Here is a 26,515-nt window from a genome sequence, read left to right on the forward strand (position 1 = left end):
CAATCTTTCCATTTTGCCAGCTTTAGCATTTGCTTGTCACATCACAGGCACATGATTGGGACTGGACTTCCAAACTTCAGGTCTGCTCAGAGGCAGGAAGAAAATAAAAATGGAAAGCACTTAAGCAGCATATTCAACTAGAAGTCCTAGTGGACCTTGCTAAAAAAAGAAAAAGAAAGAAAAGAAAAGAAAAAGAGTGTCATGGGCCAGAAGTTGTTCACATGACTATGCCTTGTCTAACCACTGGCTAATGAGATTACCATGAATAGTTTGGACTAATAATGAGTCATTCCTTCTAGCAGCAGTGAAGATCTACCTCCCCTGAGATCAAAGGATCTCCTCTGGTACCTGAACAAAATGGGTCCTTAGGGGGACCCAGCACAGCGCCTGCCACACAGAGGGAACTGTTCCTTTCGTTGCACATTGACAGAGCATCCACTACGTGCCAAAGGCACTGTGGAGACAAAAACGGACTTGACACGATCTCTGCTAGGCAGCATGAGAGAGATAAAGTTTGAAAGGGATTTAGGACTTAGTATCAGCTCCCTAATTCCCAGTAGTGGCCTCACTCATAGTCCCTAAAGCCTATTGACCTGAGCCGGGTTGCCCCGCGCAGCAGTTGCCTGCAACGGCGCGCTCTTCTGACGCCCCGCCCTGAAAGCGAGTCCCGCATGCGCACACCGCTTTCTCTCTGACGCACCCCCGGAAGCACTGGCAGTTTCGGGGGCGGAACCGGGAAGCGTTTCCGGGGGCGGGAGGCGCAGGCTGAGGCGGTCGCGGCGGCGACGGCTTGAACGGGCCTGACGCCAGTGGCGGAAAGTGTCCGGCGGGCGGGTTATGTGAGCGCGGAGCCCTGAGCAGGTACGGCGGAGTCCGGACAACAGGTAGCGAGAGGGCAGGGAGGGAAGCCGGAGAGGTTTAGGGCTTCTCTGCAGGTTCCGGCGTGTGCGCGCCGCCGGCCCGGCAGGCCCATTCCGCAGACCGGGATGCTTAAGCCGCGCTCTGGCGGTTGGAGTCCTGGCACCCCGGTCCGACTCCGGCGGTCTCCAGCCAGCCTGGTACGTGGACCGCGACACCAAGGTCCCCGAGGCAGCGTCTCGCCCAAGGTCACCCCGCGGCGGCGGACCTCGGCGGGCCAGAGCGCTTAGAGATCCCGCCCCGGTACGTCCGCCGGCCTTTCGGGGGCGTCGTGTGGGTGCGGCGTGGCGGCCTCGGGTTCGAGGCAAGGCCAGGAGAAGGGCTGCACTCGAACTTTGCTGGTATCTGCCTCTGTTTACTTCTAAGTAGTGTTTCACCTCTGTTGCGGTCTCTGTCACCTGTTGTCACCTGCCCTTTCTGCCTCTCAACTCTTCCCTTGTCAACTTTGTATTTCTCTCCTGTTTCTCTCTTGAGCCCATCTCTATCTGGACCCTGTTTTTATTTGTCTCTACTTTGCTTGTGTTTCTTGACCCTGTGTTTCCCACTCAGTCTGTACTCTCATTCATGGCCTGCCTGTCAGCCGTGCTCTTTGGCCATCTGTGTTTCTGCCAGTTTTGTGTCTTTCTTGTTTGTGCCTTTCCTAACTGGGTTTGTCTGGGCGGGGCAGGGCAGGCTTGCCCGGACCTCTGAGCCGTGCAAAGTGACTCATGACCCCGTGAAGCTTCCTGCACTGGTGACATTCTCAGTGACTCGACTGCGGTCTGGCCTCAACTCTGACAGGTGTCGCCCAACCTAAGTGTCCGGGTGCAGGAGCTCCTCCTGGCAGGCAAACGGGAGACCATCTCAGGGCCAAAGTAGTTTGATAAATCCTTGCCTTTTCTTACCCACGGTTTTTAAGCCTGCACATCTCCCGACTTCCCTTGACTCCATCCACTTACCGCAGGATGGCCTCCAGGACTCTCAGGAGCCTGCTCTTTCAGTTCCAGCTGCTTAACTAGCCCTGTCTGCAGGCAAAGGAAGGGTCAGTCTGAGATTCTCTGCCCCTTGGGGCTCAAGGAGCAGCAGGATTTCTGGGAAAGCTGTATGCTTAGTTCAGAGATTGTGTCAGTATGTACAGTTAAATTATTAAGAAACCTAATAATTTGAGATTTCATTCTTTGCTTTACTAAAGTACTCACTGGAGAAATAAGCCAGACACAAAAGAACAAATATCGTTTGAGTCCACTTATGTGAGGTATCTAAAATAGGCAAATTCATAGAGACAGAAAGTAGAATATAGTTTACCGGGGGCTGGCAGAGGAGGGGATGGAGAGTTATTGTTTAATGGATACAGAGTTTTAGTTTGGGATGATGAAAAAGTTCTGGAAATGGATAGTGGTGATGGTTGCACAACGCTGTGAATGTGCTTCATGCCACTAATCATACATTTTAAAATGGTAAATTTTATGTTAAGTGTATTTTACCACAGTACAGGGGGGGAAAAAACTGCTCATTGGAGAAGCTTGGAACTAACCAGCTCTTTGAAAATGTGATTTTAAAAATTTATTTTGTGGATCTTAGAACATTTAGTTGAACCTATGTTTGTTGATGCCCTACATTTGTTGATGCCTGCTCTCATCACAGCTAATTTCCTTAGAAAAGGAGATCGGTTAAAAAAATTTCGTTAAAATCTTCCCTCCAGTCTTCTACTTGTGGCAGATTCCTGCCCTGACTCTTCTCCCTCCATGTTCCTTGGATTCAGTGCAGGAATCTGCTGCATACCCGTGGGAAATTTGAAGAAGATTTTACTTTTTACACGAAGAAAACTCTTAGGGTTGGAAAAATAACCCTGTTATTATGATAATGCAAAATTATGTGTCATTTCCTGTGTGTTTTCTGATGGGGAGGCCTTTGTGTTAGTTCTTTTATTTAAGCTACCAGGTTGCTGGTATGGTATTTGATCAAGCTTTCTTGTGGGATATAGCTGCTTAATTACTACTGTATTGAATCCTAGATACCATCAGTTGTTTTCTCTACCACCAAAGGAGGAGAAAACACTGCCTATTAAGCTATGACATGTGCTTTTTTAATCATTTAGGCTTCTAAAAAATTTTTTTTGTAAGATTTTATTTATTTAAGAGAGCACAAGCCGGTGGAGGGACAGAGGAAGAGGGAGAAGCAGGCTCCCCGCTGAGCCAGGAACCTGATGCAATGCGAGGTTCAGTCCCACAACCCTGAGATCGTGACCTGAGCCGAAGGCAGCCGCTTAACTGGCTGAGCCACCCAGGCGCCCTAGGCTTATAAAAATTCTTATTGAGACAACATTTTTGGATTTATTTGGACGTTTTTAAATGACATCATTCTAAAGCCTAAATAAAAAGAAAAAGAAGTGAAATAAATTGGTTAAAGTGTTAAACTTTTAACATTGCTACCCTTTTGAATACTTTTCAGTTCAGAATTGGGTCCGTACTTTTCCACAGTGTCCTCCTTTATGTCTTCAGAAACACTGATGAGGCTCTCAGGAATGTTCTATCATTGTCTCAGGCAGTGGCAAACATTAAAATTTCCACATGGCCATCACATCCTGATTGCAGAAATTTTGAAATATGGCTCTTAAAATCAGTTGAATGTACTCTGTATCATTTTCATGAACTTTTCCTTTTTACCTTATTTATATTTACAGTTGGAATAGAAAGATTTTTGTCTTATTTGTAACGTGTTGAGGGCAAAACTTTCCTTTATTTTGTCGGTTTGTAGCTAATCATTTTCCTGAAACTGAGTGCTGTTTCTGCCTTCTGCTTTTCTTGATTTGAGCTTCTTACCAATGCTAATGAATATGAGAGTGCATTTAAAACCATTTCCTTGGCTATATTGTAATGTAATGGCAGGATGACTGATAAGTGGGGAGTTAGTGTTTAGAACAATACCTTCTCTTTTGAATCTCAGAGTTTACCACTATGGAATGTTTGCCCTGAAGTTTTAAGTAAAACTTTCAGCCGTGGCTTAAAATTCGGGGGAGACAAGAATCAAGTAGGTAGCTTATTTTTTTTTAAATGCTAAAATAGGTTTTATTAAATTCTTTGGCTAAAGTCTTCCGATTAGAACCTGTAGGGGTGCTGGTTGGCAATGGTCTGGAGACTGAAAACACTTTTCCAAAGGATATTTTCATTCTGTAAAGTTACATAGACATTGATCAGTGTTGGTTTTCTGTTTTTAACCAATGTGCCATGGTAATGTAAGACGTTATTAAAAGCGGGCGAGGGGTTGAGGGGTGTACAGAACTCTTGGCATTTTTTGTAACTTTCCTGTAAATCTAAAATTATCAACACAGGGGGTGCCTGGGTGTCTCAGTTGGTTAGTTGTCCGCCTTCAGCTTGGGTCATGGTCCCAAAGTCCTGGGATCGAGTCCCACATTTTCTCCTTGCTCAGCAGGGAGCCTGCTTCTCCCTCTCCCTCTGCCTGCTGCTCCCCCTGCTTCTGCTCTCTCTCTGTCTGTCAAATAAATAAAAATCTTTTAAAAAAATAAAAAATACAACACAGAAGCAGAGAAGTTACAGAATAGAAGCTAATATAACCAAAAATACCAGTCTTGATTAGTTTTCATTCCGCTACGCACACACCTGTATTATTTATTAGCAAGGCACATGGACATAGTAAATGTCACCAGAATCTCTCTTACATTTTCAACATGATTTTTTCTTTCAGAAATCAGTGCCATTTTAATTTGAAGCAAAACTGAGAAATGGGTTCCTCTTCCTTATTCATCCATACTGCTTTGTGATGGCCCTGACATAAGGGGTTTTTTCCCAGGAATACAGCTTTGCATTAGGTAAGCTATGAACTTACTAAAAAGACAGGTTTTTAAAGTTATTTACTAAAATGGTTTCTTTTTCAGCAAAAATAATAATATAGTTGTATTTAATTGCTCTAGACCAGAGTTTCTTTTACTTCTCTTCTGGCGAGGAGCTCTTGCGTATTTTAAGATCAGTCACTGCTCTACATCCTACCCTTACAGCATTTAACTTCAGAGAAACTTCTCTGCTGAGTGACTTTTTTTAACTTAAAAAAATAATAGATTTAAATTGAACTGATTTGAATCCTGACCTACCATTTTTGAGATATATGACGTTGAGCAGGTCTTTTAACCTTCCTGAGCTTCAGTTTACTCATCTTAAAAAATGAGTATGAGGATTCAGGGGTATTGCAAGACCCAGGTTTCCACAGTCTGCTTTGTGAACTGTAAAGCATCTGACTAATGTAAAGAATTTTGGTAGGCATGGGGTATTGGTATTTTTGTACATTTGTGCCAGTCTTTAGATTTACTAAAGTGGTATTTACTGTGTTTAAATGTGCTACCTACAGTAAGCATGCAAATTACCCTCTGTTCTGATTAAGAAATCTCTGGAGGGCTTCAAGGCTGATGGGTCTGCTTCCCTGTTGTGTTGCTATCTGTGTTTTTCAGACATGTAATTGTGTTTAAATAATGTATAAAACTTGACATCCTGTTCTTTAGCTGTATAATAAATACAGGTTACTATTAAACTCATCAAAGTTGGAAGAGATCTTGAAGGTCATCTAGAGCTTGGTGATTCTTCAATATTTCACTGTTTTTCCCTGCTTTTAAAAAAGCCAGAGAGCCTCCATGAGCTATGGAGGGAATGAGTGGGGATAGGTGTGCATGTTTTAGAACTGTTACTATTGGGTTTTGTTTTGTTTTCCTTAACTATGTGCAAGATAAATAAAATTGCTAGTATCTCATTAAGTCTAATGATGGTAAATAATTTGCTCTGGAGTTGAGGAATATGTTGTGTATTATAAATTATTTCAGTTGTTTATTTGTGAAAATAGTATTCACCTTTACCTTCCATACTATCATCAGGCTGTATTGGGCCTGAGCAAGTGTTTTGAATTTAAATTCCAATTTAAACATCCACTAGTTATATGACCTTAAGGAAGTAGTTTAGCCTGTTTGTTTCCTATTCTGTACAAAAGGAATAAAAAATACTATCCAGTGGGTTATTTTGAGGACTAAGGAGATAAAATACATACAGTGCTTCTGTACAGATTTTGGTACAATGTGCACATTTAATAAATAGTAGATGCTGTTATTATCTCTACTAATTACAGCATTTTCCTGGTTACCTGGTTTGGAAGCTTCGTAGTCAGTATAGGTAACTAGTTTACTTTGCATTACTTTATTTTTTAAAGCTTTCTTAAGATACAATTCATGTGCAATTAAAAGTTTTTTAGTATATTCAGTGGGTTGTATACCCATCACCACAATCTAATTTGAGGATTTTCATCACCCCCCCCCACCCACCCCAAAAAAAACCAGTTAGCAGTCAGTCACTGCCCTTTCCTTTCCCCATAGTTTCTGGCAGCCACTGAGTTACTTTTTGTCTACAAATCTTTCTATTCTGGACATTTCTTATAAATGGAATCATACAAAGATGTGGTCTTTTGTATCTAACTTCTTTCACTTAGCATAATGTTTTCAAGGTTCAGCGGTGCTATCACATCTATCAGCACTTCATGCATTTTTATTGCCAAAGAATGGCATAATACAATAATACTTACATAATAAAAAGGAATAATATTTCATTGTATGGATATACCACCTTCTATTTATTCAGTGATCAGATGAGGACCTTTGGGTTGTTTCCACTTTTGGGCCATGATGGATAATGCTGTTGTGGATATCTGTGTGTAAGGTTTTGTGGATATCATATGTTTTCAGTGCCCTTGGGTATATACCTATGTGTAAAGTTGTTGAGTTACGTGGTAGCTCTATGTTTAACTCTTTAAAGGGCTGCTAAACTGTTTTCCAAAGTGGCTGAGCCATTTTATATTCCCACTAGCAGTGTGTAATGGTTCTGATCCTTCCACATCTATGTCAATACTTGTTTTTGTCTGTTTTATTTATCATAGCCATCTGAATGGGTGATATCTCATTGTAGTTTGCATTTCCCTAGTGAATAATGATACGGAGCATTTTTGTGTGCTCATTTATATGTCTTCTTTAGAGACTGTCTATTCAAATCCTTTGCCCATTTTTCAGTTGTCTACTATTAAATTTCAAGAGTTCTTTATATATTTTGGATACAGGTCACTTAACAGTTATGTGATATGCGTATATTTTCTCCCGCATTGGAAGTTATCTTTTCACTTGCGCTACCCTTGCATCTTCCTGCTTACCAATTCAGTCAGTCCTACCAATTCTATCTTTGTTTTCCATACTCACTGTTACTTTCATTGCGTCAAACCTTGATTATATTTGTTGAAATCTTTTTTTTTTAAGATTTTATTTATTTGAGAGAGAGAGAGAGAGAGCAAGAGGTGGGTGAGGGGCAGAGGGAGAAGCTGACTCCCCGCTGAAGAGGGAGCCTAATGCAGGCCTTGATCCCTGGACTCTGGCGAGCCAAAGGCGGATGCTTAACCGCCTGAGCCACCCAGGCGCCCCTACTGAAATCTTATAATTAAGCCTGTACTTCAGACTTACTCCTGCTTTTAAGTGCATCAGCAGATTGTCTTTCCTGAACGTATTTCACATCATATCACTGAGAAGTTTCCAGTGCTGCCCCCAGCGCCCACATTTAAAGGTCAGATTGCACGTTTAGCAGGGTAGTCCCAGCAGTCCTTCCCAGGTTTATCTCCCACCACACCCTGTTGCTTGTAGAAGGAAGCACAGGAGTGATCTTGAATGGAAAAGAGCTCAGAGAGAGCTTGTGAGCTGGCTTTCTGGTGGTAGTTTTACCATAGGTGAGGACCTTGCCCTCAGTGGGATGGGAGCAATAACTCAGTTTCTTCAGTGTGCCATACTCACAGTGCGCTTGACCCACAAGAGATTAAAGAAAACAAACCAGAATGACATGTGATTTATATTTTTCTATGTTAGTTAACAAGTGAGGTGGGCTTGTAGTTTTTTCACATCTAATTTTGATACCAGGGTTTAAATAAAAGTAATTAGTAAGTTTTCTCCCATAGTTATTCCCTTGCTCTTCTTTCCCCTCTGAAACAGTTTATACAGCATAGGAATTAATTTGCTTTACAGAATTTACCCATAAATTATTCTAGGCCCGGTGTGCTTTTGGAAATCATTTGAACTGTTTGGTAATTTCTCCACAGTTATCTGTTCAGATTTTTTTTTCTTCTCAAGTTAATTCTGATAATTTATATTTTTCTCTACAACTTTTTATCCATGAGATTTTTTAAATTTCTTAGTGTGGAATTGTCTCCTATCTTAAATTTTCTATAATGTCATTGTATTCTATTTCTTTTTCCTAATTTTGTGAATTTGCCAGTTTTAATTTCTTCATTGTTTTAAAATTAAGAATTTTGTTGAATTATTGGGTAGGGTTTTTAAGATTTATTCTTTAATATTTCCGGATTTATTACATTGTGTAATCACATGTGCTCAAATGTGCTGTGTATGTGCATTTCTGCTTTGGGGATAACTGATGCTCTCTGTGCCCACTTTTTTTTTTTTGTAAATGTCCTATGAAAACTTAAAAAAGACGTGTTATTTGTGTACTGTAGAGGTTGTATGTTTCATTTAAATTAGCATTACCAATGATACCAATCTAAGTTTCTGCATTCCAATTATCCTTTGCCTACCTGACTTAAGGATTAAAAGAGGGAAATGTATATTTCTTACTACAGTTATGTTTCTGTCAGTCTTGTTTCCTGAAGACTATATTACATCTACACATAGTTTGCCAGATAACCCTCACGGTGAATTATGGAATTCATCAGCTAACAATAAACTTGCAAAAAAATAAGAACAATAAGCTTTTGTCCCATTTCATGCTTTTTACATTGAATCTTACTTTGATATTAATAATGTTGCCTGGCTTACTGTTGTTTTCATAGACCCATTCTTTTGACCTTTTTGGTGATGAATTCTGTAGTCTTTTCTGTATCTGAGCAAGTATTTTGCCTTTATTTTGAAAGCTGTTTTGATTGGGTATAGAATGTAGGTTGACAAGTTTTTTCTTTTAGTACTTTGAAGATGCTGTCTTGCATTGTCTACTGTCTTCTGACTGACAATGTTTCTGACAAGAAGTTTTCAGCCTTTCTTATCCTTGGTTCTCTGTACAAAATGGCTTTTTTTCCCTCTGGCTGCTTTTAAGAGTTTTCTTACTACTTGTTTGAAGTGATTTGATTATGGTATGGCATGGTGAAGTTTTCTTTATGCTTCTTGGAAATCGTTGAGGTTCTTGGGTGTGTGGACTTGTTGTTTTCATGAAATTTGGAAAGATTTTGACTATCATTTCTTCAAATAAGTTTTTGTTTTTATACCCTCCATCTCCTCTCCTTCAGGGACTCCAATTAGGTGCCTTGAAGTTGTCTCAGGGTTCACTGATACTTTGTTTCCCCTTCTCCCCTCCTTTTTTTTTTGTCCTCCCCACCCCCTTCTGTTTTATTTTAGGCTGTTTCTATTGCTGTGTTTTCAGGTTCACTGATCTTTTTTCTGCAGTGTTGTTGTTCCTTAGTGTTTGCTTATTTGTGTTTAATCTGTAGAAATTCGGTTTGGGTCTTTTTTTTATAGTTTCCCTGTTTACTTACTATGGTTAATTTTCCTCTATTTTCTTAAACATATGTAATACAGAATTTTCTACCAGTTATATAAATTTGTCATTTCTGGGTCTGTTTCTATTGATCAAATTTTTTATTTCTTTTTTATGGGTTATATTCTCCTGCTTCTTTGCATGCCTGGTGATTTTTCATTGGATACCAGACATGAATTTTACTTTCTTGGGCTCTGGATATTTTTGTACTATGCAAATATTCTAAATAGTTTGATCCTTTTGAGGCTTGTTTTCAAGATCTGTTTAACAGACCGGAGCTGCATTTTGTTTGGGGCTAATTTGTCCCCACTACTGAGGGAAGAGTTCTGAATATTCAAAATTTTTCATTCAGAAATTTTCTTCTATTGGGGCGCCTGGGTGGCACAGCGGTTAAGCGTCTGCCTTGAGCTCAGGGCGTGATCCTGGCGTTGTGGGATCGAGCCCCACATCAGGCTCCTCCTCTATGAGCCTGCTTCTTCCTCTCCCACTCCCCCTGCTTGTGTTCCCTCTCTCGCTGGCTGTCTCTATCTCTGTCTAATAAATAAATAAAAAATCTTTAAAAAAAAAAAAAAAAAAGAAATTTTCTTCTATTAAATATTTTATTTGCTCCTTCTACTCTGTTCAGTTCTTTGTCTCAAGGACACTAACTAGCCATATGTTGGCTCTCTATTCCCTGTTCTCCTGTTCTATTTATTCTCTTCTCTCTCTCTGTTTTTATATTTTTATTCTCCTCTTGCATTCTGATAGAAGTTTCCCCAGAGTGCCTTCCACATCACTGATTCCATTTTCCGCTGTGGCAGTTCTGCTCCTGATTGCCTGTTTACATTTCTGCTCTGTTATTAGTTTCTCTACATCTTATCTTTAAGTCATCAGCTCTTTTTTTTTTTTTTTCAGAAAGACCATGTTTTCATAAGTTTGTGGAAACATCGTTTAAAAAATACTATCTAGGGGCACCTAGGTGGCTCAGTCGGTTAAGTGTCTGCCTTCTGCCCAGGTCATGATCCCGGGGTCCTGGGATGGAGCCCCACATCAGGCTCCTTGTTCAAGGAGTCTGCTTCTCCCTCTGCCTCTCCCCCTGCTTGGGCACGCTCTCTCGTTCTCTGTCAAGTAAATAAAATCTTTTTAAAAAATTAAAATGCTGTCTAGAGGGGCACCTCAGTGGCTCAGTCGGTTAAGTGTCTGATTCTTAGTCTCAGCTCAGGTCTTCATCTCAGGGTCGTGAATTCAAGCCCCACTTTGGGCTCCACACTGGACATGGAGCCTACTAAAAGTAAAAATAAAATAAATAAAAATGTTATCTAAGCTGTGCTCTTTAAGGGCGCCTGGCTGGCTCAGTCAGTAGGGCATGTGACTCTTAATCTTGGGGTCTTAAGTTCAAGCCCTCACATTGGGCATAGAGCTTACTTTAAAAAAAAAAAACAGAACTGTGCTCTTTGTTTATCCCTTACTATTTTCTTCTTTTTTGTTATTGTAGAATATATTTACAGACCCTATGTACTTAAAGAATGAAACCAACCGGGTTTTTAATCCTTTAGAGGGAAACATTCTGCTTGGGTCTGAAAAATTTTCCCCTTTGTGGGTGGGTTGTTTGGTGTTTTTTGTTTTTTTTTTTTTTTTTTTTTTACCATATACCCAAATGCTGTTAGAACCAACTCTTAGCTCTCTGGCTGGAGGACAGGCTGCACCATCCTGACACCGGGGGTTAACTTGAATTGAATGGCTGGGCCAGAGGCTAGCTTAGATACTCTTAGGAGAGCTTGAGCTCTGTGCACTTTCTTCTGTGTTAGTGAAACTGTTTGTTTTTTAAGATTTTATTTATTTGAGAGCAAGAGAGCGCACCCACAGAGGGAGAGAGAATGGGAGAAGCAGATGCTCTCCTGAGCAGAGAGCTGGATTCAGGGCTTGATCCCAGGACCCTGAGATCACGACCTGATCTGAAGGCAGACGCTCAACCAACTGAGCCTCCCAGGCACCCCAAGTGTTAGTGAAATTCTGATACCAGGGACCTACTTTAGTCTCTTTGGCCCAGCTGGCAAATGTCTCTGCCTCCTTCCTGGGGCTCCTACTGAGCCCCACCCTCTCATGTCAAGTTTTAAAAAATTTCTGCTGAGGCACTATGCAACCTTTGATATTCCGATGCAGCCAGCTCTGAATGTTGCTAATCTGCAGGACCTGTCCCATAGTCCACTCTGGGATTTTAGCCAAGGATGGACCTTCCAAAAGAGCAGGCATTAGTGTTCTTCTCTCAGGATTGCTGCTTCTATATCAGGATTGTCTGGGGTGGTAGGTGGAGTTACAGGGGTAATGTCTCTTTTCAGTCTGGCCCTATCTCCACTCTGTCCTTAATGTTTAACCAGATAACTCTGGTCTCTAGTTTCCAGGACCAAGGCCAATTTTTTCATTTTTTGCAGGTTATTTTGGTTAGGATATGGTAGATGGGAAGAATTATATACTGCTCTCAAGTCTTCCCTCTTAACTCTGGTGAAACTAAAATTTATTGTAAAAAAATACATTGACTGTAAGATACACCAGGTCCCCTCCTCTGAATTTCTCTTGAGTTTATAATTCTCTTGTGCTTTTATTATGCTTTGCCTTGAATAACAGGTTTGTATGCATTTTTTAATCTCACCTACCAGATTATAAACTCTGGACAGTGCAATTCCATGATCATTTTAGAAATTCCCCCACAGTACTTTGCATATAGTATTTTATGTTGGTTTACTTATTTATGTGTTTATTTTAGTGAGTTAATTACTTCTGTGAAAGTTTCTTTAAAAAGTGAAACAGCAGCTATACTGTTAATAGATCACAAGTGTTTGTGAGCTTATAAATAGGCTGAGGTAGCAGGAAAACCTAAAGGAGAGGTTCAGGCTTTGCATGTTAGTAAGATGAGGGAATACGTAGAAATACCACACTCACCCAAAGTTAAGGGCAGAGGTTGGATACTTGTATTTTATTTTTATTTCTCTAAAGTATTTTATTTTATTTATTTATTTTTTTTTTTTTAAAGATTTTATTTATTTATTCGACAGAGATAGAGACAGCCAGCGAGAGAGGGAACACAAGCAGGGGAGTGGGAGAGGAAGAAGCAGGCTCATAGCAGAGGAGCCTGATGTGGGGCTCGATCCCACAACGCCGGGATCACGCCCTGAGCCGAAGGCAGATGCCTAACCGCTGTGCCACCCAGGCGCCCCTAAAGTATTTTATTTTTAACCTCTACACCCAGCATTGGACTTGAACTCAAAACCCTGAGATCAAGAGTCGCATTCACATGCTACACCAACTGAGCCAGCCAGGCGCCCCAGAAGTCAGATACTTTTAAATTATAAGGACCATTACCACCTTGACATAGTTGAAAATAAAGTTATGTGACTTTTCCCCCCCCCAGTTTTTTTTTTTTTAATGTATGGTAAAAAAAATATGTCAGTTTGCCATTTTAACCATTTTCAAGTGGCATTAATTACACTCATAATGTTATGCAAACGACACTGCTTTCTGACCCCCCCCAATTTTTTTCATCACACCAAACAGAAACTCTACCCATTAAGTAATAACTCCCGTTCCTAATTCCTCTGAGCCCATGATAACCTCTAATCTACTTTTTGCCTGTGAATTTGCCTATTCTAGATATTTCACATAAGTGGAATTAAACGTGTCCTAAAGAAGCCTGGCTTCTTTAAGTTAATGTTGAGCACGATTTTACCATAATGTTGTCAGTGTTTACATTGTAGCATGTATCAGAGCTTTTTTACTTTTTATATTCTGTATTCTTTTAGCTCTCATTGATTTGTTGTAGTGTTGTTTAAGTCCTCTGTTTCCTTGTAGATCCTAAGCCTGGTTTTTTCTATCCATTACTGAAAGTGAGGAATTGGAGTCACCACCCGTTGTTGTAGATTGGTCTGTTTCTCTCTTCAGTTTTGTCCATTTTTGCTTCATATATTTGTTCCATATGTTTCTCTTGTTAGGTGCATATATGTTTATGGTTGTTATATCATCTTGATAGATTGAACCTATTATCAATATATAATGTCCTTTGTTCTCATAACCTTTTTGACTTAGTCTGTTTTCTCTGATAATAATATAACCACTCCAGCTCTTTTTTGGTTACTCTTTGCATGGAATATCTTTTCTATCATTTTACTTATCTTTTATAAGTTGTCTCTTATAGACAAGATACAAGTAAATCATATTTTTTAAATCCGTTCTGCCTATCTCCACCTTTTAATTGGAGAGTTTAAGCCATTTACATTTAAATACTGATAAGGAAGGATTTATTTCTACCATTTAGCTGTTTTCTGTATTATATTGTATGTTTTTTGTTTCAAAATTCCTCCATTACCTTTTAAAAAATAAAAAATAAATAAAATAAAAACATTTATTTCCTCTTTTGGTATGCCGTTTTGATTCTCATCTTTCCTTTTCATGTATATTCTTTTCTTAGTAGTTACATTGAGGTTTACAATTAACATCTTAAACTTAGCAGCAACCTAGTTTGACTAATCAAACTTAGTTCCTTTTTTTTTTTCTTTTTAAGAGAGCACACACGTGCGCTTGAGTGGGGGGTGGGGAGGTGTGGAGAAGGAGAGAGACTCTTAAGCATGGGGCTCTATCTCCGGACCCTAAGATCATGACCTGAGCCGAAATCAAAGTTGGTCACTTAATTGACTGAGCCACCCAGGCACCCCAAAACTTAGTTTAAGTAGTACACAGATACTCTGCTTCTTACATATCCATCCCTCCCCCTTCATGTTGTTATTGTCATGGATTATCTTCATACATTGTCTATTGACGTAGATTTATAAGTATTGTTTTATGCGTTTGCGTTTTAAAGCATACAGGAAAAAAAGAGTTATAAGTCAAAAGAATAATAACAGCTTTTATGTTTATGTTGTTAACCTTTATCAGTGGTCTTTCTTCCTTCATATGCCTCGGAATTATTACCTATTATTCTTTTATCTCAGCCTGAAGGACTGCTTTTTATCATTTCTGGTAGAGGAGGTTTACTGGTAATGAATGCCTTAGCTTTTGTTTATCTGGGAATGTCTTAATTTCTCCTTTATTCAAGAAAGGGTTGTTTTGCCAGATAGAGAATTACCACTTGACGGTTTTTTCTTCTAACACGTTAAATGTCATACCACTGCCTTCTGGCCTCAACGGTCTTTGATGAGAAATTAGCTGTGAAGGGGCACCTGGGTGACTCAGGCAGTTAGGTGCCTGACAGTTGCCTGGGATCGAGCCCCACCCTGCCTCGCAGGCTCTCTGCTCAGCAGGGATTCTGCTTTTCTCTCTCTCTCTTGCTCTCTCTCAAATAAATAAATCTAAAAAAAAAAAAAGAAAGAAAAGAAAATTAGCTGTGGATCTTATTAAAGATCCTTTTTATGTGATGAGGCAGTTCTTTCTTGCTGCTCTCAACTCCCTGTCTTTGACTTTTTGCTGTTTAACTTCTAGTGTGTCTAATGTGGATCTCTTTAATTTTACTCTGCTTGGAGCTTTTTGAGCTTCTTGGCTGTATGCGTTTGTCTTATCAAACTTGATTAGTTTTCTACCAGTATATCTTTTAATACTGTTTCTACCTCTTCTTTCTTTGGAGACCCCCATGGTGTGCATGTTGGTACATTTGATGGTGTCCCACAGGTACCTCAGATTGTGCTCATTTCTCCTCATTTTTCTTTCTATCCCTCTGACTGGGTAATTGCAATTGCTTTGTCCTTGAGTTTGCTGATTTTTTTTCTTTTGCCTTTTTAAATTGTCATTGATGGGGCACCTGGGTGGCTCAGTCCTTGAGCCCCTGCCTTTGGCTCAGGGCGTGATCCTGGAGTCCTGGGATCGAGCCCCACATCAGGCTCCTCCGCTGGGAGCCTGCTTCTTCCTCTCCCATTTCCCCTGCTTGTGTTCCCTCTCTCGCTGGTTCTCTCTGTCAAATAAATAAATAAAATCTTTAAAAAAAAATTGTCATTGAACTCCTCTTATGGATTTTTAATTTGTATTTGTATTTGTTTCCTATGTCTTTCAAACAAAACACCACAGACTAGATGGCTTAAGGAATAGGAATTTGTTTTTTCATAATTCCAGAGGCTAAAGGAATAGGAATTTTTTTTTTCATAATTCCAGAGGCTAAAAGACCAAGATCGTGGTGTTGGTAGATTTGGTTTCTCCTGAAGCCTTTCTTCTCGGCTTGCAGATGACCACCTTTTTACTGTATGTTCACATTGTGCACACCTCACATTTCTCTGTATGTCCAAATTTCATTTCTTACAAGAATACCAGTCATTTTGGATTAGGGCCCACCCTAACAACCCTATTTTAATTCCCTCTTTAAAGGCCTTATATCCCAAAACAGTCACATTCTAGGGTACTTGGGAAGTCAGGGCTTCAACATGAATTTTGAGGGGATACAGTGCAGCCCACAACACAGCTATTATTCTTCTTGGCTCCAGAATTTCTCTTTGGTTCCTTTTCATAATTTCTGTCTCCTTATTGACATTTTTCTCCTGATTTCTTTTAGTTTTTTGTGCATAGTGGGGTTTTTTGGGTTTGTCTTTTTTTTTTTTTAAAGCAGTTTGAGCATATATACAAGGCAGATGATTTAGCAACTTTGGCTAGTAATTCCAATGTCTGGAATTCCTCAGGGATAGTTTCTAATATTCTTTTTCTTGTGAATGCACCTATTTTCTTTTTTCTTTGTATACTTTGTAGTTTTGGTTGAGAGCTTGAACATTTTATGTATTCTAATATGGTAACTCTTGAAATCAGATTCTTCCCATCCTACGGGATTTCTTTTGTCACTTGTTGAGGGCTGCAGTTGTCTGTTTGCATGACAGTTTTTCCAAATGATTTTGCAAAGTCTATGTCCCTTGTTGCATGTAGTCAGTGAAGTTTCTGTTGCTTTATTATGTGGTCAACCTGTGACCTGACAGCTTCCTTAAATACTTCAACCCAGGTCCTGGGGGTGGAGGGACAGGGAAGTGTGTTTATCTTTTAAAATCTTATGATCAAAAAAAAAAAATTAATGTTGCTGGGGAAGCCACTGCTGCTTGAGCGGGCCAAAACAAAGCTATGTGGATCCACCATACTGGCCAGAATGCAAACCCCCCAGCTTTTGAAGCACGTAATCCTTGTTGTCCTCCCTGGCATGATCCAGCCACTTTAGGAATGTGGGCCACTGTCCCACAGGCTGGCGCAGGGGTGAGGAGTGGGGATTATAGTTGGTTTGTGCATACAGCTCTCTTACAACAGCCTCTCCCTTCAGCCAGCATTGTCTTGGTTGCTACAAGTGTCTGATCAGATTCCAGAGTTCTGAAATAGTTGATTCTGATTATTCAGCAGTTTACTGCTTGTTTTGGTGGAGGGACTGATCCGTGGAGCTTCCTACTCCACCATTTCCTCTAATATGACTTACGACATTTATGACATTTATTTTTGTAGAAGTGTTTTTAAAAGTCTTCTTCTCAGTCACTTAAGATTCCACAGAACATACTTGAAATCTTAAGGAAAAGATTAGTATTCAGTAACAGTGTTGGAAAAATAGGCTAGATATTTTGGAGGGAAAAGGGCTGGATCCCAACCTTACTCCTTATGCCAAAACAAACTCTTTGTGTATTAAACATTTAAGTGCTTTTTAAAAAATGGTACCGGGGAAAAATGCTAAATAATTCTTTTTACTTTTTAAAAATAATCTTGGAGTTGGGAATGCCTTTCTATGTCTAATACAAAACCCTGGAGCCATAAAAGCAAAGATTGGGTAATTTGTATTACATTTCAAAATTAATTTCTTGCGTTTATTTAAAAAAACTACAAATCAGTAGGATGAATTGCCCAATTTATTTGAGCAAAGAATATGACTGATAATTTATAGGAAAAACAAATGACCAGTAAACACGAATACAGAATATCATTCTCATTCATAATTAAAGAAATGTTGGTCAAAACAACAATGAATCATGGATTATTCACTTAGGAGATTTGCAAACTTTTTTCCTAGTTTGATAATGTCTAGTGTTGTTAAGAGTGTGGAGGAGTAGACACTGTTGTTTACTGTTGGTAGGAGTGTGTCTTGGTGCAACCTTTCGGGAAGGTTGCTTGGTAATACACATCAGAATGTCAAGTGCTCTTCCATTGGTAGAGATTACCTTATAGATATTTCCAAAGATATGCCAAGATAGTTATGTGCAGATGTATAATTATACCGTGTATATTATAATAGCATTGCTCATAATTTCAAAAGCCCAGACAATTGAAATTCTATAAGAAGAGAGCTGTTTAAATTAAGGTATGTCATATAGCAGGAGCTTTATAATCATTAAACAGAACTGAATTAGCTCTTTCTGTGCTAATGTGGTACATTAGTCCATTTGGGCTGCTCTAACAAAATACCATAGACTGGGTGGCTTATAAACATCAGAAATTTATTTCTCAGAGTTCTGGAGGCTAAGAAGTCCAAGGTTAAAGCACTTGCAGATTCTTTCTGGGGAGGACCCACTCCCTGGTTCATAGATAGCTTGTCTTTTCCATGTGTCTTCACATGGCCAAAACGGCAAAGTAGTCTCTGTGTCTCTTTTAGTTTTTTAATATTTTTATTAAGTAAACTCTACGCTCAATGTGGGGCTCAAACTCAACCCTGAGATTGAGTCACATACTCTACCGACTGAGCCAGTTAGGTGCCCCTGGTGTCTCTTTTACAAGAGCACTAATTCCATTCATGAGGATTCTGCCCTCATGACCTCATCGCCACCTAAAAACCCTCCTCCAAATGCTGTCACGTTGAGGAAATAGGTTTCAACATGAATTTTGGAGGACACAATCAGTCTATACCATGTCAGAAGTTCTGCAAGATCTATTAAGTGACAAAAGCTAAATGCAGAATAAAATGTACGTAATGAGCCCATTTGGGTAAAGATTTTTAAAGGATATATATGATTAATTCTTATATAAGCACATAGAAGTTTCTAGAAATATATGAGTTTGTTAATGGTGATTTTCTTTGGGAGGGGGAATAGGAATAAGTGGTGAAGAGTTTTGGTTTTCTTTTTTAAAGAACTTTCTGTAAATGCCTTTACAAATGTGTGTATTATCCCCCTTTTTTTTCAAATAGCTAATAAAACCCAAATTCTACAGTGATGTGATATAGCAGAGAATCTGTTTACCCAGATATTTCTCAGAATTTCCATACTTCTAAGTCTTACGTTTATATACTACTTAACTTCTCCTCTTGAAATTGCAAATACCTGAATAGTTTGTTTCCTGGTCTATTTTTGTTTTAAATTATCATGAAATGTTTTAAGAGGTATAGCCATAAATTAATACTTCTTTCTAAAAATACTGTCTTACCTTTAAAAATTATTATTATTTTTTTAAAGATTTTTTATTTATTTATTCGACAGAGAGAGAGACAGCCAGCGAGAGAAGGAACACAAGCAGGGGGAGTGGGAGAGGAAGAAGCAGGCTCATAGCAGAAGAGCCTGATGTGGGGCTCGATCCCAGATCGCTGGGATCACGCCCTGAGCTGAAGGCAGACACTTAACCGCTGTGCCACCCAGGCGCCCCACCTTTAAAAATTATTAATGAGTAACCTGGTATTTTGGCATCTTCCTAGAAGAGGCAGAATGATGTTATAGGGAAAATAGCATAGGCTTTGAAGTCATAGAGACCTAGAATCAAATCCCAATTTAATAAAAATTAGTTCCTATTTTAACCTTGGGAAAGTTACTTGAAATAGCTGAACTTGAGAATATCAGTCTCCACGTTTGCAGAGTCATTATAAAGATTACGTGAAAAAAAAAGGTGTACAGTCCTTGCTATATAGTAATTACTCAAGAAATATTAGTTTCTTTTCTTGGTCTTTCTCCCTATCTTTCAGAGATGACTTTCAGTCTTTGGGTTTGTTTCTTTTTTTTTTTTTAATCTCATACTTAGAAAATCTGGCATTTAACAGTGTTTGGATATAGTATCAGAGCTAGGTGACGGATAGTGCTAATAAATCTCTTGGGTTTACTGGTTTATTTTAATTCACCATGGAATTATGCGGCATGAGCAGGATCTCAGAGTTTATCTTGTTGATTGTTACTGTTTGAAATTTTCTCTAATGCTTTACTACCCCACAAAATATATTTACAGTAATAACATAGGCAATCCTTTATTCTTTGTTATAGTTTTATCTTCGGATTGAGTTCACTCAGTAACAGGACAATATTTACTATGCTCTTTGGTCTATAAACAACTTGGAGACCACCAGATAGAGGAGGAATACCTTGCCTTCCCACTTCATTCTGCTTCACATCAGAAGCTCCTAAAGGGCTAAAATTCTGATGGCCACCAGAGAAACTTACATTGTTTGGGGCTTCAGTTAGTTTACGCCTGTGGTGCTGAAGGACCAAAGGCAAGATTGTTCTGGCCACGTCAGCCCGTTTCCCCTCACTCACACACTGGCATCTAGCCTACTGGTCTCCTTGCAGTTCCTTACAGTTGCTAAGTTCATTCTTGTCTCAGAACCTTTACATAGTTTTTCCTTCTCACAATTCCATCCTCACTTCCTCACCCCAACTTGGCAAATGTGGATCGAATCTGAGGTCTCTTAAAAATTCTGTCGTTTGGGTAGGTACCATGTTTGTTTGGACTAGAAATATTTACTTTGTTTTATTTAGGAGATTTGTATAGCTTACAGATCACATCTCTGGATTCTATTCTCTCATTCACAGATATAGGCAAAATCAAGAGTTAATACTGTGCAGAGTGGTGGGTGGTTCCTGTTTTTGGCATACTCACCCCAGAAAGCCTTGCTCTGAGGGATGAATGCTCCCCCCACTAATGCCCACAGGCAAGGGGACCTGATGGAACTATAGAACTTGTCTTAATTTTTTTAGTGCTCAGTAAGTTTTTCTTTGGGCTGGAATTAGTACTAATTTTTCTTTCTCTTGTAGCACTACACAAGATTTGTGATGAAATGGAGCCTGGAACAAACTCTTTTCGAGTAGAATTTCCTGATTTTTCCAGCACCATTCTGCAAAAACTGAACCAGCAGCGCCAGCAAGGACAATTATGTGATGTCTCCATTGTTGTCCAAGGCCACATTTTCCGGGCACACAAAGCTGTTCTTGCTGCCAGTTCACCCTACTTTTGTGACCAGGTACTCCTGAAAAACAGCAGGAGGATTGTTTTACCTGATGTGATGAACCCAAGAGTATTTGAGAACATTCTCTTATCTAGTTATACGGGACGCCTAGTCATGCCTGCTCCAGAAATTGTTAGTTACTTAACAGCAGCAAGCTTCCTCCAGATGTGGCATGTGGTAGACAAATGCACTGAGGTTTTAGAGGGAAACCCTACAGTCCTTTGTCAGAAGCTAAATCATGGCAGTGACCACCAGTCTCCAAGCAGCAGTAGTTATAATGGCCTGGTAGAGAGCTTTGAGCTGGGCTCTGGGAGCCATGCTGATTTCCCCAAAGCCCAAGAACTGAGGGATGGAGAGAATGAAGAGGAGAGCACCAAAGACGAGCTGTCATCTCAGCTCACCGAGCACGAATACCTTCCCAGCAACTCGTCCACAGAGCATGACCGGCTGAGCACGGAAATGGCGAGCCAGGATGGGGAGGAGGGGGCCAGCGACAGTGCCGAGTTCCACTACACCCGTCCCATGTACAGCAAGCCCAGCATAATGGCTCACAAACGCTGGATCCATGTGAAGCCCGAGCGCTTTGAACAGGCATGTGAGGGCATGGATGTGCACGCCCCCTATGATGAGCACCAGGTCACTGAATCCATCAATACCATGCAGACGGAGCACTCGGTCCAGCCTTCGGGCGTAGAGGAGGACTTCCACATCGGGGAAAAAAAGGTGGAAGCAGAGTTTGACGAACAAGCTGATGAAAGCAATTATGATGAGCAGGTGGATTTCTATGGCTCTTCCATGGAAGAGTTTTCTGGAGAGAGGTCAGATGGGAATCTAATTGGGCACAGACAGGAGACTGCCCTAGCATCAGGCTACAGTGAGAATATTGAAATGGTAACAGGGATTAAAGAAGAAGCTTCCCATTTAGGATTCTCAGCCACCGACAAGCTGTATCCTTGTCAGTGTGGGAAAAGTTTCACTCACAAGAGTCAGAGAGATCGACACATGAGCATGCACCTCGGTCTTCGGCCTTATGGCTGTGGTGTCTGCGGTAAGAAATTCAAAATGAAGCATCATCTCGTGGGCCACATGAAAATTCATACAGGCATAAAGCCGTATGAGTGTAATATCTGTGCAAAGAGATTTATGTGGAGGGACAGTTTCCACAGGCATGTGACTTCTTGTACCAAGTCCTACGAAGCTGCAAAGGCTGAGCAGAATACGACTGAGGCTAACTAAAAATAGGATCTGGCCCTTGAGTGGCAGGCACAAAAATAAACTATGGTAATTATGCAAATCTGGGCACAGATGATGCGTGCTACTTGCTATTATGAGAGAAGCTTAAAAAAAATGGAAGATATTTCTGAAAGACCAGCTCTAAGTAGGCCAATTTAAAAATCTAATTCCTCAAATTTGTATGTTCCTGTCCAGGCCTGGAGTGGGTAATGGGGAGAAGTTAACCCACCTCCCAGCTGGCGAGGTAAAACTTCAGGCCCGTTGTTGTGATTGAGGCAGGTGGACTTGGTGATAGAGACACCTGCGCTTGGAACTGGACTCCAGCCTACCAGTTCTGTTTCAGGTGGCAGCAAGTTTTGATCACTCATTACAAGGTCATGTCGGAATTTTGTTTAGCTCTCACCATAGATAACTTAGGTAATGTGGATTTGTTTTGGTAGCTGCCTCACTGAACGAAATGCTACTTAATGTAAAAGCTACAAATAGTGTGATTCCTAGGATGCGAAATTGATTAACAGAGCCCTCTCCTCTGGTTTTATTCTCCCTGAAGGGTATTTTAACTAAAAACCATGGAGATGCTAAGAGGGCGACGTTCTAAGTATGAAACAAATAACTTACGGTACAAGCTTCAATTTCTGTTAAGATGCCACTGTCACGATGTGTTTCAGACTCTTGATAAGGCAAAGTTTTGTATTTTAGTACTAACATTTAGTTTGGACAATTGTATCTAATTGTAATTCTCTAGGGTACCGGAGATAGGTATTTCTAATTGGTTTGCTGTCCCAAATCCTGTTTAATTATAGCATCCACACAGCGGGATCTGCTCTGTGGCTAGTAGGCGTCTGGCCGGCTTTGACTCTGACCATGGTACCATTGGCTGCTGCAGCCATTTCTCTCTCAGATTATGATGCTTCCTGAAGAGGTCAGTCAGTGACCACAGTTAGTGGGAACGAGCCAGAAGTGATGGCTGAGAGTTACCTGTGAGCAGAAGGAGTTTATGGGGGCCACAGTGACACTCCCAACTGTCAGTGAGAGTTGCTGAGTAGCAGAATTTTGAGCGGCAGGAAAAAAAACAACTGCCCAAGCAAGAGGAGTCTTGAAAATACACTGGTGGGGGGAGGTAGTCTTAGAGGGGCACACTGAGCTAATGCTGCCAGTTCTTTAGGAGTGCTGGAATGTGTTTTCAAAGGGGGGGAGAAGGAATCCTAATTTTAGAAAGTAGTCTACAGATTCATGCTCCCAAATTCTAGGTAAAGCTGCATAAATTTACAAGTCCACTTAGCTGTACGCACCAGAAACCAGCAAGAAAAGCAGCTGTTCTTGCGACCTTTTCTGCAGCTCGGCCAGATGTTTTAGTTTAAAAAGGAAGCTTCTGTTGGGGATGCTTTCAAGCTGTGTCAGGTACCTGAAGTTCTCACCAGGGTAGGACAGGGTGCTACTCTTATGTCAGCTTCTCCACAAATTACTGGTCTTTTATTTCCAAGTGGAAACTTTTTTCCTTAAAATAAAAATAACTTTTCCTGGATTTGAGGTGAAATTTTGTTTTAAAAGTTTGGCTTTGCTCTTATGTGATAGACACTGCTAGCAATGGCCTCCAGTCCTCACGCTCCAGCCACAAAGGCATGTATTTGTTGAACGTTGTCCGGAAGGGGAAAGAAAGTACTTATTTACCAGTTAACTCTTATAATCAACATTACAAAACAGGGATCTATTCATTAACACTGTATCATTCTCGATATATAAAAAGCACTTTGTATTTAAAACTTTATTATAAATATATATATATTGATTTTTTTAACCTAGAAACTAGATATTACCTCTTGGTTGTTTGCCACATTAATATTCTCTTTGTGTCGAAACTTCACCGGTTAACAGTCCTTTCTCTGCATACCTGACAGATGTGTATAGAGGTGACTGTGCAAGCAGAGTTCAATTGCTCCTTCTCTTTTTTTTTCATGTTAGAAGCCAATGGGTTTTAGGGATGATCCTAGCCGTTATGTGTGAGAAGAAATTGTTTTTTTATTCCTACTGATTTCAGTACCAAGGCAGTGAAGCCATTTTGTTCTTCCAGAAGCTGATCACCCTCTCCCATGGTATTAGCAGATCATTTTCTAATGATTTGGAAGGTTTGATGTCCTGTTTCCCATTAAAGATTGTATTCAAATGAGCATTGGGACATTTTGGGAGAAGAGTCTGAGAGGTAAAATAAAAATATTCTAGAAAAATCATGGTTCTTCAGTTATGCTGAAATTAGCCCAGCACCTTTGTTATGAGTAATGTTGAAGAACTCTCGTTTAGCCAGGAGTGGTGGGCAGCCCTTGGGTGGCAGTTTGGGACATAGTCAGTTGTGCTGGGACTTATCTCATGTGTTGTGAAGAAAGGTGTCTTTTATCGAAATCCTTAGATGTACATCAGCTAAGTATAGAATTTAAAGTGTAAGTTCCTGCCATCTGCTGTTTTAGGTTGTTCATGGTAGTTGGGGTTTCCCCTAAAATTCGGGTTGCTAATCGGGTCAGCCAGACCCTGTGAGGTGGTTGGGCATCTGAAATGCTGGCCATGTTCAGAGAGGCGGGGGGAGAAAGCGATTGCCTTAGTTTGGATAGTGAGAGTGAATTTTTATAAACTTTGCTTTTTAGGATTAGGAGATCATACTGGATTACTACCTTTTTTTTCCTGCCCATTCTGGGTTGGATAGTCTCTCTCTGTAGCCTCAGTACAGCTTTAGAAAATCTTTATCCTTCCAAATGAGTTTGGATAGTTGTGGGTAACATTTTCCAAACAGTCTTTCAGGGATCGTGTTAATGGCCTACAACCAAGGTATATGTCCCCTACTTTGAGTCTTAACTGTGGTTCTTCTCCAATCCCAGTGGGAAAGGGCTTCAAGGCACCACCAGTGGTATGTAATACTAGTATTTATACCATGCCTTTAATTTTAGATCTGCACATGACAGCAATCCACTCAGTCTAGTAGGGATCACTGTCTAAGGAAGGACTGGTAGTCTTTCCTTACGTGTTGAGGGTTACCCTCAGGCGCTCCCCGGACCCCATCCTGTTGATTTCTGATTTCAAGATCTCACCTTCCTCCAATCCCTTCTGTAGGCCACAACTTTCAAAGAGTCTGCCCGAAAGGGTCTTCTCCATTCTAGTGGCCATTTGCTGAACTAAACTGACCCGGCGCTGGCTTCTAGCTGTTTGGGAGAGCTGCTCGGTCTCAGTGACCCCTTCCTGCGGAGGCACTCGCATCCCCAAGCTGCCCCTGAAGTGACATGGGGGCAGAGCAGAAGCAGCCCAGTTGTGCTTGTCCTGGGGAGGGGGATTTGCCATAGCCCCCTGCGTGAGGGTGGGGAGGGCTCCATCACACCAAATCCAGGTGTTTGTCTTTGTAAAGGTCTCGTTTAGGAATGCTGGAAACCAAGCAGCATATTTACCCCCTTCCCCACCCCCATCTGTGCCACACTAATTTTGTCATTTAATTGCTTTCATGGGTCACTAACTTTGTTGAGTAAAACCAGGGTTTGTTTGTTTCGGTTTTTTCTTTGCTACTTATATATTTAAAGGTACATGTTTCTTATTTCAAATCTCTACTGATAGTGCCCAATGGGAAGATGCTGGAACACGTTTTGCAAATGTGACTTTTTTTTTTTTTTTTTTTTTTTAGTGTTGCTTGAAGCCTGTGTCATAATGTCAGTTGCTGCTGCCTTCTTTCCTTTTATGAGGTTCCCAATGTTTCTTCCAGAAGATTATTTATGCAAGTCAGGTGACTCTTAGACCACAGAACCATTTGATGATAAACAGATTATCATTAGGTGCATATCTTATTGATATTTTGTGAAATGTTATGCCTGTGTTGCAAAAGTTGAATAGTTTTGTCTTTATATATTGCTGTCTTCAGTGTACAGCATGGTTTTACTTAATTGAATGTTACTGTTTAATATTTTCTTCTTATAGAAGAGACCATGCCCTTTTGTATGACATGTTTTAATAAATGTTATCCGTCAACTTTGTAAAAGTTTTGTTTTTCACTCTGGTTATATGACCACATGTCTTTGTTTTCATCCTGGCTTTTGCCCCCTGAGAATAAAAGTTATATTGTGGCCTTTTGAGAAGTAAATACGAAATGGATAGCCTGACCAAGTGGGTAGTGAGACAGCATGTGCTGTGTCAGGCAGTTATGATGATTATCTCATTTTAACCCCCCACCAGCTCTATCAGGTATTAGGTGTGCTAGATATTCTGTTGGCGCCTCCAGATCCCCTCCTTACTCCGTGCTTCGCTCTGGAGGCTGGCCTCTGCAGACCTGTCCCGTCTTCTGGTCAGGGTACACCAGAGATACTCTGGAAGGAGCTTGGTGGATTCGAGGAGAAGAAGTCGGTGGGTTCACTCCCCTGGCTCCTTCCTGCCAGGTGTGGGTTGACAGTGGCTGGCCTCCTCTGCCTAAGGCCACAGCTCCTGTCCGACAGCTTCAGGGTTTGGTGACCACACCCTCTCCTTGTGCTAGCCAGCAGAGGATTGGGCCTGACTCCCTGTTTTGCCAGCCCGGGAGAGCTTCACTGTCCTCACAGAAGTTCCTAACCCTGCCCACACCCTTTATAAATAGCCCCTTTATGAAAGTCAGGCACCCCAGCTGAGTGTGCCCTCTGTTTCACACCCGGACCCTGGCTGACTCTTTAGGTACACTCATTTCACGGAGGAGCCGTTGTGCCTGAGAGAA

The 26,515-nt window shown here is 40.6% G+C and overlaps 1 protein-coding gene across 8 annotated transcripts; it reads left to right on the forward strand.

The window, feature by feature from the left end:
- Positions 1-725: 725 nt before the first annotated feature.
- Positions 726-25,813, forward strand: ZBTB43 (zinc finger and BTB domain containing 43). 8 transcript variants are annotated; one of them, XM_034664547.1, is made up of 4 exons: positions 743-861; positions 4,603-4,726; positions 20,381-21,852; positions 25,463-25,813. In XM_034664547.1, the coding sequence occupies exon 3, from the start codon at positions 20,404-20,406 to the stop codon at positions 21,805-21,807; it is 1,404 nt and encodes a 467-aa protein (XP_034520438.1). In that variant the 5' UTR covers positions 743-861; positions 4,603-4,726; positions 20,381-20,403; the 3' UTR covers positions 21,808-21,852; positions 25,463-25,813. The 8 variants fall into 8 exon arrangements, with proteins under 8 accessions (XP_011219437.1, XP_019652051.1, XP_019652053.1 ...); XM_034664548.1 differs by having other exon boundaries at positions 20,381-21,619; XM_019796492.2 differs by having other exon boundaries at positions 742-884; positions 20,381-25,813.
- Positions 25,814-26,515: the final 702 nt, after the last annotated feature.

Source organism: Ailuropoda melanoleuca, chromosome 7, assembly GCF_002007445.2.
Source record: "Ailuropoda melanoleuca isolate Jingjing chromosome 7, ASM200744v2, whole genome shotgun sequence".
Classification (NCBI taxonomy): Eukaryota; Metazoa; Chordata; class Mammalia; order Carnivora; family Ursidae; genus Ailuropoda; species Ailuropoda melanoleuca.